This window comes from Tetrahymena thermophila, assembly GCF_000189635.1.
Source record: "Tetrahymena thermophila SB210 genomic scaffold scf_8254667, whole genome shotgun sequence".
Lineage (NCBI taxonomy): Eukaryota > Ciliophora > Oligohymenophorea > Hymenostomatida > Tetrahymenidae > Tetrahymena > Tetrahymena thermophila.
This window is the reverse complement of record NW_002476434.1, coordinates 161,868-174,870: the sequence shown is the minus strand read 5'-3', so window position 1 is coordinate 174,870 and position 13,003 is coordinate 161,868. Positions and strand designations below refer to the sequence as shown.

General features: G+C 22.5%; 5 protein-coding genes across 5 annotated transcripts; 2 read left to right on the top strand and 3 right to left on the bottom strand. All coding sequences in view use genetic code 6, as the record gives it.

The window, feature by feature from the left end:
• Positions 1 to 88: 88 nt before the first annotated feature.
• On the bottom strand, positions 89 to 3,473 carry TTHERM_00653920 (transposase; the record flags this gene model as incomplete). Its single annotated transcript, XM_001013944.3, has 4 exons — positions 3,131 to 3,473; positions 2,121 to 2,982; positions 1,713 to 1,930; positions 89 to 1,656 (listed from the first exon to the last, which is right to left on the bottom strand). The coding sequence occupies exons 1-4, from the start codon at positions 3,300 to 3,302 to the stop codon at positions 89 to 91; spliced, it is 2,820 nt and encodes a 939-aa protein (XP_001013944.1). The 5' UTR covers positions 3,303 to 3,473.
• Positions 3,474 to 4,090: 617 nt separating this feature from the next.
• TTHERM_000653919 (serine carboxypeptidase S28 family protein) lies at positions 4,091 to 5,648 on the top strand (the record flags this gene model as incomplete). The annotated part of the gene is made up of 2 exons (XM_012797193.1): positions 4,091 to 4,554; positions 4,622 to 5,648. The coding sequence occupies 2 exons, from the start codon at positions 4,091 to 4,093 to the stop codon at positions 5,646 to 5,648; spliced, it is 1,491 nt and encodes a 496-aa protein (XP_012652647.1).
• A 457-nt stretch (positions 5,649 to 6,105) lies between these two features.
• TTHERM_00653930 (serine carboxypeptidase S28 family protein) lies at positions 6,106 to 7,988 on the top strand (the record flags this gene model as incomplete). The annotated part of the gene is made up of 4 exons (XM_001013945.2): positions 6,106 to 6,554; positions 6,658 to 6,825; positions 7,104 to 7,347; positions 7,428 to 7,988. 4 exons carry the CDS (start codon positions 6,106 to 6,108, stop codon positions 7,986 to 7,988), a joined length of 1,422 nt encoding a protein of 473 aa, XP_001013945.2.
• Positions 7,989 to 8,577: 589 nt separating this feature from the next.
• TTHERM_00653940 (JAB1/Mov34/MPN/PAD-1 ubiquitin protease) lies at positions 8,578 to 10,219 on the bottom strand (the record flags this gene model as incomplete). The annotated part of the gene is made up of 7 exons (XM_001013946.3): positions 8,578 to 8,706; positions 8,772 to 8,868; positions 8,929 to 9,023; positions 9,096 to 9,311; positions 9,511 to 9,669; positions 9,752 to 9,874; positions 10,181 to 10,219. The coding sequence occupies 7 exons, from the start codon at positions 10,217 to 10,219 to the stop codon at positions 8,578 to 8,580; spliced, it is 858 nt and encodes a 285-aa protein (XP_001013946.2).
• Positions 10,220 to 11,165: 946 nt separating this feature from the next.
• TTHERM_00653950 (thioredoxin-like domain protein) lies at positions 11,166 to 11,798 on the bottom strand (the record flags this gene model as incomplete). The annotated part of the gene is made up of 1 exon (XM_001013947.3): positions 11,166 to 11,798. The coding sequence occupies one exon, from the start codon at positions 11,796 to 11,798 to the stop codon at positions 11,166 to 11,168; it is 633 nt and encodes a 210-aa protein (XP_001013947.2).
• Between the last annotated feature and the right edge of the window lie 1,205 nt (positions 11,799 to 13,003).

Genomic DNA, 13,003 nt, shown 5'->3' with positions numbered 1-13,003 from the left:
ATCCGTAAAGTAGTTAATAAAAATGAATATTTTTTATGCAAATCACTTATTTTCATTATATAATAATTAATGATAAAGGCACTTACTTTCATTTTGAAATTTATTGTGGTTATTGTTAATTTTGCTAGTTTTGTTTTTAGTGAATTATGTTAAGTTATTTTTTTTAATCAGATTTTTCTTTTTTAAGCTTAGCCTCCATTTATTATTATTTCATTTTTAATAATTCTTCTTCAATTTTCTTTTGCATCAAAAGTAATTATTCAGACTGTGCCTAAGTATCCATTGAAAGATCTAGGTTTTTTAAGCCTACTGTTTTCAAAATATCTGAATTTAAAATATCATTTATATTGGCATCAATTATATTCATATTGCTTCTATTTTTATTGCTTTAACCATTTTACTAGTTAGGAGATATATTTTATTTATTATTTTCGCCTTTGCTTGCTTCTGTTTTTAATTTTTTAGAGGGAGCATTAGCTGATGATGAATAATCACCTTCTTCTTCATCACTTTCGTCTTCCTCTTCACTGTCATCTTCTTCACTTTCATCTTCTTCCTATTTTCTTCTTTTTCTTACATCCTTCTCTTTTTGTTAGTTTTATGACTGCATGTTTGATTAATTTATTTATTAATCCTACCTATTTTTTAGTTCTTAAGTATTATTCTCTTCGTATTTAACCTCAATATCTTCAATGAGTACTTCATCCTTTTGCTTAGCTTCATTTTGACTGTATAAATTATTAAAGCTGTTACTATTATTATTAGTATTGTTTTCATGAGGTTCCATTTATTTTTTAATTGGTTTTTATGAAGGAGAGTTTGTTTTCTTTCCATGTTTAAATTAATTGTTAGAGGAATCATTATCTTATATTCTGTTATTTTATCTTCCAAAAAATTGTTCGTCCCTATTTTAGTTTTACTCATCAGCCATTTCATCTTCATCTTCGTCATCATCGTCTTCTTCATCATCATCGCTATCATCATCTTCTTCATCTGAGTGCAGATCAGAATCATCTCCACTATTATCATCTTCTTCATCACCAGCAATATTAGGAACAGCGTTCATCATTTATCTCATTTCTTAAGACTAAAGAATACCTTGAGCACTCTTTAAAATCCATCTTTTTAAAACTTAAGCATTTACATCATATTCTTAAGCAACCGTAACAATATCTCTTCTTTTTATAGCCTCATTTACAATTACTTTTTTTTTCTCTCTAGAGAATGTACGATAAGGTCTTCTAGAGGAAACTGTTTAAGGATCTAATTCATATTTAAGTTATCTTGCCCAATAGCGTATCAACGAATTCTAAATGCTGTATTTTTCTGCAATAACTTAGACACTTTTACTTTTTCCTACTTCTGATAAAATTTATAATTTTTCTTCATCGGTATATTTTCCTTTGTATTTTCCTTTTCTTTTGCATTTACTACCTTTAGGACGGCCTCTAGGACGCTTTAAAAATGCTGGGTCCATAAGGACATCAGCATTAAATTCAGTCTATGGAATTAAGTTAGCTGATCCTATAGTTGTAACCTAGTTAGTAGTATTCTTTTTTTGATTATGGTTGCTTGAACCTTCTATATTTTCAATATCTGCTTAAATATTATAAGAACTAGGATGAAATTGCTATTATCCCCATACTTTCTAATTTCCTTTTCGTAAATATTTTTTATATACTTCACTTTAAAATTCTAAAATATCTATTTACCTTAGGTCTTTATTGCTGAATTGTCTTTTTAACCCAATTGACTATAATTATTTTTACTATATTAAAGATTATCGTAGTTATGAGGGTAGCTACTTGGTTGGTTAATAGCAGCTTATCCAAATACAGAAGCATTTCCTTAGAAAGCATTAAAATTTTAAGATTTGCTGGCATGGTCTGAAACAGATTTAGAATGTTCTCTTCCTTCATGATGCCCATGGCTATTTATAAAAAATATTTAAAATTAGTAAATAATAAATAAATAGTATTCATTTCAACAAAATGTTAGAATAGAAAAAACTATTTATATGTATGATTTAGGGATTTATTATAAAAGAGAATATAATATAGAAATATAAGGGTAATTAATTAGCTATTTGTAAGGATTTTATCAATAAAGATTAATGTTACTTGCTTTAATTGAATGCCTAGTTGCTATAATTATTGTTTTATTTGCTTTCTTAATTTTGAATTTAATGTTTTCCTCCATGGTTTGAATGCCTTTCTAATCCAGCATAGTAGCCATAGTCTCCAAATTTCAATGCCTTAGCAAAATCATCATGCAAATCTCTTACTACATTCTCTAAGTCTCTAATCATAAATAAAACACTACTTATTTCTTCTTTGATTATATCTTAGTCAAGCAATTGTAGAGAATAATGAGATTCTAGTTTACCAGATTTGTGAATTTAAAATATGTCCATTACATCTCTAATGAATCTTTCCAACTCATAAGTTTTCATTGGAGTTCTTTTCGCACTTTCAGTTTATTCTATTAAAGCTAACATTGTCACTAATTTATGAGACTTCTCAACAAGCATATTCTTCATACTCTAAAAGTGGCGTAAAATAAATTATCGCGCTTATTCAAGCATTTCAGAAGCATTCATCAAAGGAGAATTCATTCTAAATTATTTGAGTCCTAATTCAACATCTACAAAAAATTTCTTAGCATCAACTATTGATTGAGGATGACTGGCATGTGGTTACTATTTTTCACAATAATCACATATTTCACGAGTAAGTGCGCAACCAGCATGCAAACATATTTTAGTAGCTTCTTTTGTAGAGTGATTTTTGCAAAAAGAAATGTAACTATTATTACCAAAATAATAGTCATATTCGTTTCTCATATAATTTATATGATGCTAATGCTTTAACTAATTCTAACTAGAATTTTGGTGATGATGTTTCTCGCCCCCTCTTTCAATGCTATTATTGCTACTTTAATTCTAGATATCACTAAAAAGCTTTTTATCACCATTAGAAGTTCCTTTTTATTTAAATAAATTAAATTTAAGCATATTCGAAGAAAATTATATGATTCGTTTTTATTAAATAAAAGGCTATTTATAATTTATCTATTTAAATCCTCCATTTTATAAATAAATTGCTAAAAAAATATATTTAAAAAAAAATACCTTCTACATGGGATTTCTTTTCTATATCTTGCTGTAAATGAACTTAACTATTCTGATTTTTAACAGAATTTAAGCTCTAATTACTATTTTTTAATTGCTTTAGTTCAGAGTGATTATCTATAACTTTTAAGCTTGTCTATGTGTTCGCTAAATTAGATTATTCACTACTCATATTCTATTAATTATCCTTAAATATTTTAATCTAATTGATTACTTTATAAAAAGGATTCTATTTTTCTTTAAATTTTTTTTCACTTCTTATAATTAGATTTTATATCAATTCTAAATATTAATTTTTTACCTTCCACAAAATATGCGCGTAAATTCTGCTATTAAGCTTATAAATATTTAACGCTATATTATAATTTTTTATAATTGTTATTAAAAATTTGAGAGACAAACAAAAATAAGTGCATCTACATTAAAAACTTCATCACTATATTATTTTCAATTTAATGTAATATGATTTATGAAAATATTTCTCTCTTAAAATACACTTAAAGTTGATATAATTTTTGTTTTTATTATAATTAATATTATCTATTTCATGCTAAAATTTTTAAAGCCTCATAATTAATTTAATAAATTGCTTGCTTTTATAATTTAAACTATCTTCTTTTAATTTTTTAAGATAAAATACTTTTTAATCAAATATATAAAACTTGTAAATATATTAATTGAGGTTTTATTTAAAAATTATTTTCATTTGATTGAATTAAAAAATTTATTAATTATTAATAATTGATACTTTTTAGAAGCAAATAATATAAAAAATATCTCCATTTACTATCATCAAACATAATTAAATAATCAGTTCTTTGTAAAATAATTGTTTATCAATAATTATTTAAAGTAAATCAACTTTTTTATTCTAATTAAACTAAAAATCATAAGTAGATAAATAGATAGGATTCCAATTATAAAAAAAGAAAAATTTAGTTGTCTAAATCTAAAAAAAAGATGCGAGGAAGACATTTATTAAGTGCCCATAATCTTTATGTGTTCTTGATATCTTTATCAATTGCTCTTGGATCCTTTATGGAAGAGCATTATTTTAATGAATAGAGGTATGATCATTTTTCAAATAACTTTGAATTATGGGACTAAAGATATTTTATTGCTAAAAATGAAAAATCTTAAAATGGTTAGCTAGGTAAAGTTAACATAATATTTGTTTGTGACAAAGACCTTACTCATGATATCCTATCTTGCATACCACCTTTTTTTGATAGCTAAAGGAGAAATTCTGATGTAAATATTTTCTTACTAGAAATGAGGTATTATGGAGAATCTCAGCCTTATTCCAGCAGATATTTAGGCATAGACTATTTATCTTATTAATCAATTTAGCAAAATATAGCAGATATAGCATTGTTCGTCTCATTTTTAAAAAAGGATAATATGGTATCCTCCGATTCTAAAAAGTAAGCATTTTTTTATTAAAATAAACTTCTTTTGGTTATTTTATTTCTTTATATTCTGCCGAAAAAGCATACTTGTAGGATAGAATTGGTCTGGTAGTATAGGAACATGGACTAGGATTAAATATCCTCATTTAATAGATGGAGTTATTGCTTTTAACAGCTAATTAGTGAACATTAATTATGAATAATACAATTAAATATTAGATTAATAACTCTCACAAACAAACCCTTAATGTAAGCAATAAATTTCTGAATTATTGATAAATCTAACCTAGTAAATTTAAGAGCAGAGCAGTAAAAAGTAACTTTTGGAGTTATTTGATTTCAAGCATAATATTGATTAGAATATTTTTATTTTTTACTTTTAAGGTTTGTTGCAATAAGAATTAGAAAATAAAATCAAAATTTTAGAATTTTGCTCCTAAATTTAAAATAAAACAATATCTTAAATAGTAAATGAAATTGTTTCAAAATCTTCATAAGAATATAAGAATTTGTTTGATATCCAAGAATTTGCAAGTTTGTCTGATTCTAATAATGCAACATAAACCAAAAGAAAAAACTAATATCTACCTTTTATCCGTTTGTAATGTTCAGATCTAGGGTTTTCTAAATTTTTCTCTAATTAAGTAACTGAAAATAGTTAGAGTACAATATTTAAGAAAATTCCTTAGTATATCTTCTAAAAAATATGTTAAACTTTATTTAATTAGCCATTCCATAAAAATGTTGATTAACTTTAGCAATTATTTGGAGGAATTAATTTTAATCATTAAAATACTCTTTTCATTAACAATATGGATAATCTAAGCACTATTGCATATAAAAATTGTACAGAATAATAGATAAATCATAAAAAAAATAAAGTCAAGTTTGATGATGATAAAGTAAGAAGATGTCTTAACCTAAATGAAAATGGATAAAACATTGCTGATTACATTAATAAAGCAATTTATTAGTGGACAGATTGTATCTCTATGAAGAATGCTAAAAAAGATAAAACAAATAAAAAGGACTAAAATGAGCATAAAGATTAAAAAAATAAGAAAAAGTAAAGAAAACCTAAAAAACCAACAAAAAAAAAATAATAATGAAAATAAACAAAATTGAAACAACGTTTGAGAGAATTGTTTTTATTTTTTATGCAAAATTATTAAATTTTTTATAATTAAATCAAAAATTTTATACATTTTTTATATATTATATTTAAAGTAAACACAACTTAAATATTATTCTAACATTTTTATATTCCTTATATTTTTTTTAAAAATTTGAATAATTTAAGAAAATAATAAAATAGTTACTTTATTTGAAATACTAATATTTAATATATATTTTGTATGTAAAATAGTTTGCTAAAATTTATTAAATGCATAGAAATTTATTTATTTAGATATTTATTTAGCACAAGAATTTAAAATGTAAGCATTAAAAGTGAATGAATATCAAAATATTATTTATTTCTTTTATATTTTTGAGTTATTATTAATTTAGTGAAATTAAATAATATAGTATTATAATAATTAAACCAAAGTATTTTATCTAATCATTATGAGAGAAAAATTAATACTTATACTATTGGCTTTAATCAGCTTCAGCGCATGTTAACCAATAAACTAGACTCAATTATGGTTTGATTATTAGTTGACTGACCACTTTAATATTACTAACAATAGAACTTGGTCATAAAGATATTGGGTTTTAGATTAATATTATAACCCTTAAAATGGATCAGTTTTACTTTATATTTGTGGAGAATATACTTGCCCTGGAATACCTGAAGAGCGTTAATTCCCTATTTTATTAGCTTAAAAATTTAGTAGTTTAGTTTTAGTACTTGAGCACAGATTTTATGGTAACTCTATGCCTTTTGGAGACTAATCTATGAAATAACATAATCTTTACTTATTGAATGTTGATTAAGCTTTGGCTGATTTAGCATACTTTATCACTTATGTTAAAGATCATCATTTGCATGGTGTTCAAAATCATATTCCATGGTAATAAGAGCTAAATTAATTTTCATAATATTTATTTTATTTAGAAATTTAGATAACTTATTCTGCTTAAAGCGAACATTATTTATATCATAATTTTTAATAGGTTAACTATTGGAGGTTCATACCCAGGAGCAATGTCAGCATGGTTCAGATATAAATATCCTCATTTAACTGTTGGAGCTTTAGCCTCAAGTGCAGTTGTTAATGCTATTTTAGACTATTACTAAATGGATTAATAGGTAATTCTTTCAGCTCTTCGTTCTGGAGAAAAGTAATTTATTTTTTAGAATTAATGCTAAATATTTTACTACTAATTAATTGATGATATTTTCTTAATTTTTAATGTAATTTAAATAAATTTAATTACTTGATTTTTAATTTTAAATAAAAATTATATTTTTTGATAAAATTAAAATTTTAAATAATTAATATTTGAATTAGCTTAAAAATTATTAAAATTGGTATATAATTTTATTTATTTATTGTTTTAAAGATTTCATCAAATATTTTTATATTAAGATCTTTAAATTTTCAAATTTAATTAAATAGATGTGCTCAATCTATCCATGATCTGAACATATATGTTTAGAATTTATTACAAAATCCAACAAGTGCTTATGAAATCAAAAAATAATTTAATGCAGAACATTTAAATAATGGAGAATTCCTCTACTTCTATACTGATATTTTTACTGGAATGGTATAATATGGTTCTCGTACTGTCCTTTGTAATCAAACTTTGAATTATCCAACAATTGAGTAATAATATCAATCTATTTTAAACTATACCAAGGTATTACTTCATATTTTTTTCAAATAATTTTACAAAAAAATTTAAATTATATATTTATATATATTTTTTTTATAAAATAGGAAAATAACGTAACTGTTAACTATTATGGTTCATACTATCTTAGAAATGATACATATGATCCTGAAAATGATGGATCTAGATAATGGACTTGGTAATATTGTACGGAATTTGGCTTTTTCTAAACATGCTCTAATCCTTAAACAGGATCTAGAAGCACTGAAGTTAATTTAGATATGTTTACAAACTTCTGTAAATAATCTTTTACACAAGACATTTTTCCAAATCCAAGCAGAGTAAATATTTAATATGGAGGAGTTAATTTGAAGGCCACTAATCTTATTTTAACAAATGGTATTGAAGATCCTTGGAGGTGGGCTGGATTATAATAGTCATCAGGTGATATAGTAAGCTATCTTATTGACTGTGATGATTGTGCTCATTGTGTAGATTTATACACTCCAAAAGAAACAGATGCTCTTGTATTAAAGTAAACTAGAGAAAAAATTGTTGAACACTTTTCTTAATGGATCAAAGAACACTATGATAGTCTTGAAAAAAGCAACTAAAACTTAAATATTACAAAGACTAATTTTGTAAAAAGTTAATTGTTAAGATTGTGAAATAAGGATATATATATATATATATATATATAAATTTATAAATTTTCTTCATTAAAATGATATAAATGAAATAAACTTGATATAAATTAATTCATAAAATATATTAAAATATAAAAAGTTACCTTACTTCCTTGATAAGATAAAATTCCACTCTTTATTTTGTGTAAATTAATTAAAAAAAGTTTTATGAAGTTTTTTAGATAATTTCTAGAATGAATATTTTATTAAAATAATTTTTTGCAACTACATATTTATTTTTAATTAGGGAATAAATAAAATAATTAAAAATAGAATTGATAGTCAAAATAAAAAAATACATAAAGAATGATGGAAGGCGAATTTAAATAAATTCATTACAATTCAAATAAAGAGAGAAATTTTTATATTTATGAAAGTAAACTCTATAATAACTTATTAAACCGATTAGCTAATGATTAATTTTATAATTATTTGAGTTAATGAATAGTTGATTACTTTTATATATTGGCATTATTTTTATATTATTTCAGCAGCATATAAATTTATAAACATCAAAAGTTATTTACTTATTCATTTATTTATTATTTTATTTAAATATTTTTATATGTTTTCAAGAAATATGTTTCAAAGCAGAAGTACTTTCTGAAACAAATTTACTTTGATCGTTAATATTATCTGCTAATGTGTGAACTCTTTCTAAGAGTAACAAATTATCAATCCAGTTAAGAGGATCAATATCCTAATTTTAAAAAAATATAATAAGTTCAAGGTTTATTTTTCAAAAGTTGTTGTTTATTTATTTACCTTTTCATATTTACTTTCCTTTGATTTTTTCATGAATTCTAAATTCATATTAGTGTTAGCTTCATGTAATTGTTCAACAGATTCATTTAAGTAGTGTCTTTGTATAAAAAATTAAATTTATGATGATGATGAATTTTAAAATTAAAAATTATATTACGCATTCTTTTGGAGTAAACTTGAGATATTCAAACTTGAATGGTATTGATTTTCATACTTCTTTGAAATTTATTTGGTGTATTCTGAAATAAGTGCCTATATTTTTTATTTATTTATAATTAAATTAAGGGACTTATTTTTTAAATCAAAATATATATTTTTATTTACAGCAGCAAGAGGGTTTCTTCTAATTTCGACTGGGATGGGAATGAATATTTTATCAGTCTTAGTATTAAATTACTTAAGATCAGTAACACTAACTTTAGATTGTTCACTCAAATCTATGTATTTATCGCTAACTCTGTAGGCCTTGTAAGGATTATTAACACCTCTTAAAGCTTCCAAATTGTCGTAGATCAAGTAGATGCAATTAGGATTGTTTACCTATAAATTATTAAATGGTTTTTTAGTAAATGGGATTATTTTCATCTATTATGCATATTGAATATTTGCTTATTTTACAAGGATATAAAGATTTTGAATATTTAAATAAGATATGATTTTAAGCTTCCTAAAGGAGATAAATCAATTTTCATCAAAAAGCTGTAAAATTAACAAATTCTATTATATATAAAAGTATTACTTAGTAATTAGATTATTATTCAAAGCTATCAGAAGCAACAAAGTTATCGCTCTTGCTTGATACATGATACCAACCAACTTTATTGTTATCTAAATGAACTTCTTCGCTAAGCTTTGACATTTAATGATCATAGTCAGCTTGAGAAATAGATATTCTTGACTTTATAATTAAAAAATTAATTATTATTAAAATTGCTTAGCTAATTTTAGATAAATAGCTAAATTAATCTATTAATAATTACAGAGTCTGCAAGAGGATAAGTATGAGTTACTTCAACAATATTATCTGCGTAAAAACCGTGTAATTAACCAATAATTGTTTTGTCATCGCTTGATTTAGCGTGCTTTAAAATCTTTAAGATAACCTATTTATTTTATTAAACAAATAAATCAGAATAATTCATAAATGCGGATCACAAATTCATGGAATAATTTTATTCAAAGTTTTATGAAAGATTTCAAGATGGTTTGAGCTTAATATTTAGCAATTATTATAAATACGTTTAGTTAAATTCATAACTTCTATTTTATATTTTATTTTAATTTGCAAAAATGTTAGCTTATAACATTTATTTTAAACAAAAATATTTTAATCCATTTGAAATCAATCACTTTTATGCTTTGCTTCTAATTTAGCATTAAATAAAACTTAATCTATTATAAAAAATTACAAGTTCGTCAATCAAAACCTTATCAATTTGATTAGCCATTTTTATATATGATATTCTATTAATATTGCTCTTTAATTAATTTAATTTTGTTTCTTTTTATTTAATTTATTTGTTTTAACTTGGTCTTTACTTTTTTGCTTCTTATTTTTATATCTAATATCTAAGAAATCCTTCTTATTTAGTTCGTAGAAGATGTTTTTAATAAACATTCCTAACAATTCATCATAAAAGCTTGTAGATGTTTTTATATAAAAATAAATTAGATTAAAAATATGGAGTGAAAGATAGACATATACTAGATTTATAAATAATAAAATATAAAGTAATGTCTTGATTTCATTTAAGAAAAGGAATAAAAGTTAACTTAAAAATAATGTATTATATGTTAATTTATTTGTCAAATTCTCTATATTTTATACACTTTTTTCTATTCTCATTGAAAGAAGTACTAAATAAGATACTGATTTACTTAAAAATTTTTATAAATTATTTATTTCATTTTAAAATTCAATAAAATAAATTCTACCAAAAAAATAGTTAATTAAAAAATTAATTTTTTTTATGAAATTACTAAATTAATAACGTAGAAAATTTTAAAACCTTCTATTTATCAATTTTTAATCTTTGGAGAGTATCTTTTTTTAATTTTTAATTGAATCAAATTAAGTAAAAAAAAATAGTTGAAGTTTTATGGCTTCTTATGTGTTGGTAATAATTTATTGAAATATGTAAAATAAAGTTTGTTTAGCAATTGGACTTCATGAGAAAAAAAAAATATTTTTAAAGCTAAAATAGTTTAAAAAGAAAAATTATCAAATAAAAATTTAAAGTTTGAATAACTAATTTGAGGATATTATACATTCATACAAAAACAATCATTTAAATAAAATTATAATACTCAAATGATACTTAGCTAGCTAACTAGTTTTAAAATTAAACAAAACACTAAGTGAATTTTAATCTTTTGATAAATTTTTTCTTCATCTCATTACTTCTTTTCTGATGGGAATTATCTATAAAGGAAAGGGTGGAGGAGAAGACCTAAACCAAGGATAGCACCAGCAGCCCAGAAAAGTTCTGGTAATTATTCATACTTATTAGCGAGCTTGTTATAAAAAGACCATAAAGCCTTCTTGGTCAAAATGTCTCTTTTAAGTCCAGGGATTTCAGGTAGATGCTTGATATAATCTTAAGTGTAAAATTCAAAGAATTTGTTAGCATTTCTCTCACTTGATAGAGGATAGAATCTAATAAATCCATTGATAAAATAGATAAAACTAGGATAAAATTCAACTGATAAAGTATCAATAAGAGCTTTATTTTCAATACCATCAATATGAGCTAACTTTAATTCAGCCTTCTTTTAAGGAATAGCTACATTTTTATTGTAGTCTTGAATCAAAGTAGTCAAGTTTTTCAATTCAGAATAAACTCTTTGGCAGTAAGGGCATGAAGGACTGTAAAAGAAAAGGAAATAATCATTAGTTTTAGTTAACTTAAGGAAGTCATCGTAAGTATCAACTTTTACTTCCAATGATTATGATTTATCAAATTCTTCTTCCCCCTTGGCTAACACAGTTAAAGCGCAAATAAGTAAGACAAAGCTTAAGAATTTCATTTCTAACCTAATAAACTTTAGTAAAAAATTTACAATTAATTAATTAATTTATTTATATATTTATTATCAATTGATATTATTTTTGATATCAAACAAATGCACATCATATCTTTCTGATTGAATTTCAAAACTCTTCAATTTTTCTAAATTATAAATAAGTATTTACTCTATATTTTAAACATTTGTTTTGCTATCTGAAAGACTTTTTCTCTATCTATTAATCAATCTAAGAAATTAAAAAATCCTAATTAAATAAATAAAAAATAATTACCTCTTTTTAAAAAACAAACATTTTGACAAAATTTTAGTATAACATTCATTTATCATTTATAAATCCTTCATATTTTTTATGAATTTATTTTTTTATAAATTTTCATTTCAAATATTTTAAAATCTAAATTATAAATTTAATTTATTGATTTTTGTAAAAAAATATTTTAAATTTAAAAAATGAGTTATGAAAATAAAAAATAATTTATTATTTATTTGATTAATTTAAAGATTTAAAAATGGAAATTTATTTATCATTTCAAAGTATTATTTGTAATTGTAAAGAATTTAAAAAGTATTTTTATAGTAATTGTATGGAATTAAATGTTATTTTGTTTTTTATCCTATCGAATTTTAATTAATATTTGTAAAGAATATAAGAATTAAATGTTACTTTGTAATTCAACAATTCATTTATTTCGAATTTTAATAAGTATTTATAAACAATTTAAGAATTAAATATTCTTTTCTTCTTCATCTATTAATTTATTTTAAGCATTAATTTGTAATGATGAATTAACAAAAAATTTAAAATTAATTTCTTAATTATTTATTTTTAACTTTAACTGTAATTATGAAGAAATTAAAAATTAAAATTTATTTTCTTAATTATTTATATTTAATTTTAGTTTGTTATTTTAAAGAATTTAAAATTTAATTTAGTCAATGCTGCTTTAATTTATTTTTTTGAGAAAAAATTTATATATTTTTAAAATAATGAAATTTTTAAAAGATCAAATAAATAGTTAAATTAAAATATAAAATATTATTTAATTTAGTAATTTTAATTAGTATAAAATAAATAAATTGTTATTTGGGTAAAAGCTATGAAAAGTTATTTAGAAGATATTTGATGGATGGATTTGAGGTATAATAATTTGATATTATGCAATCTTGGAAACATAGTAACTAAAGTATTATACATACATATATGG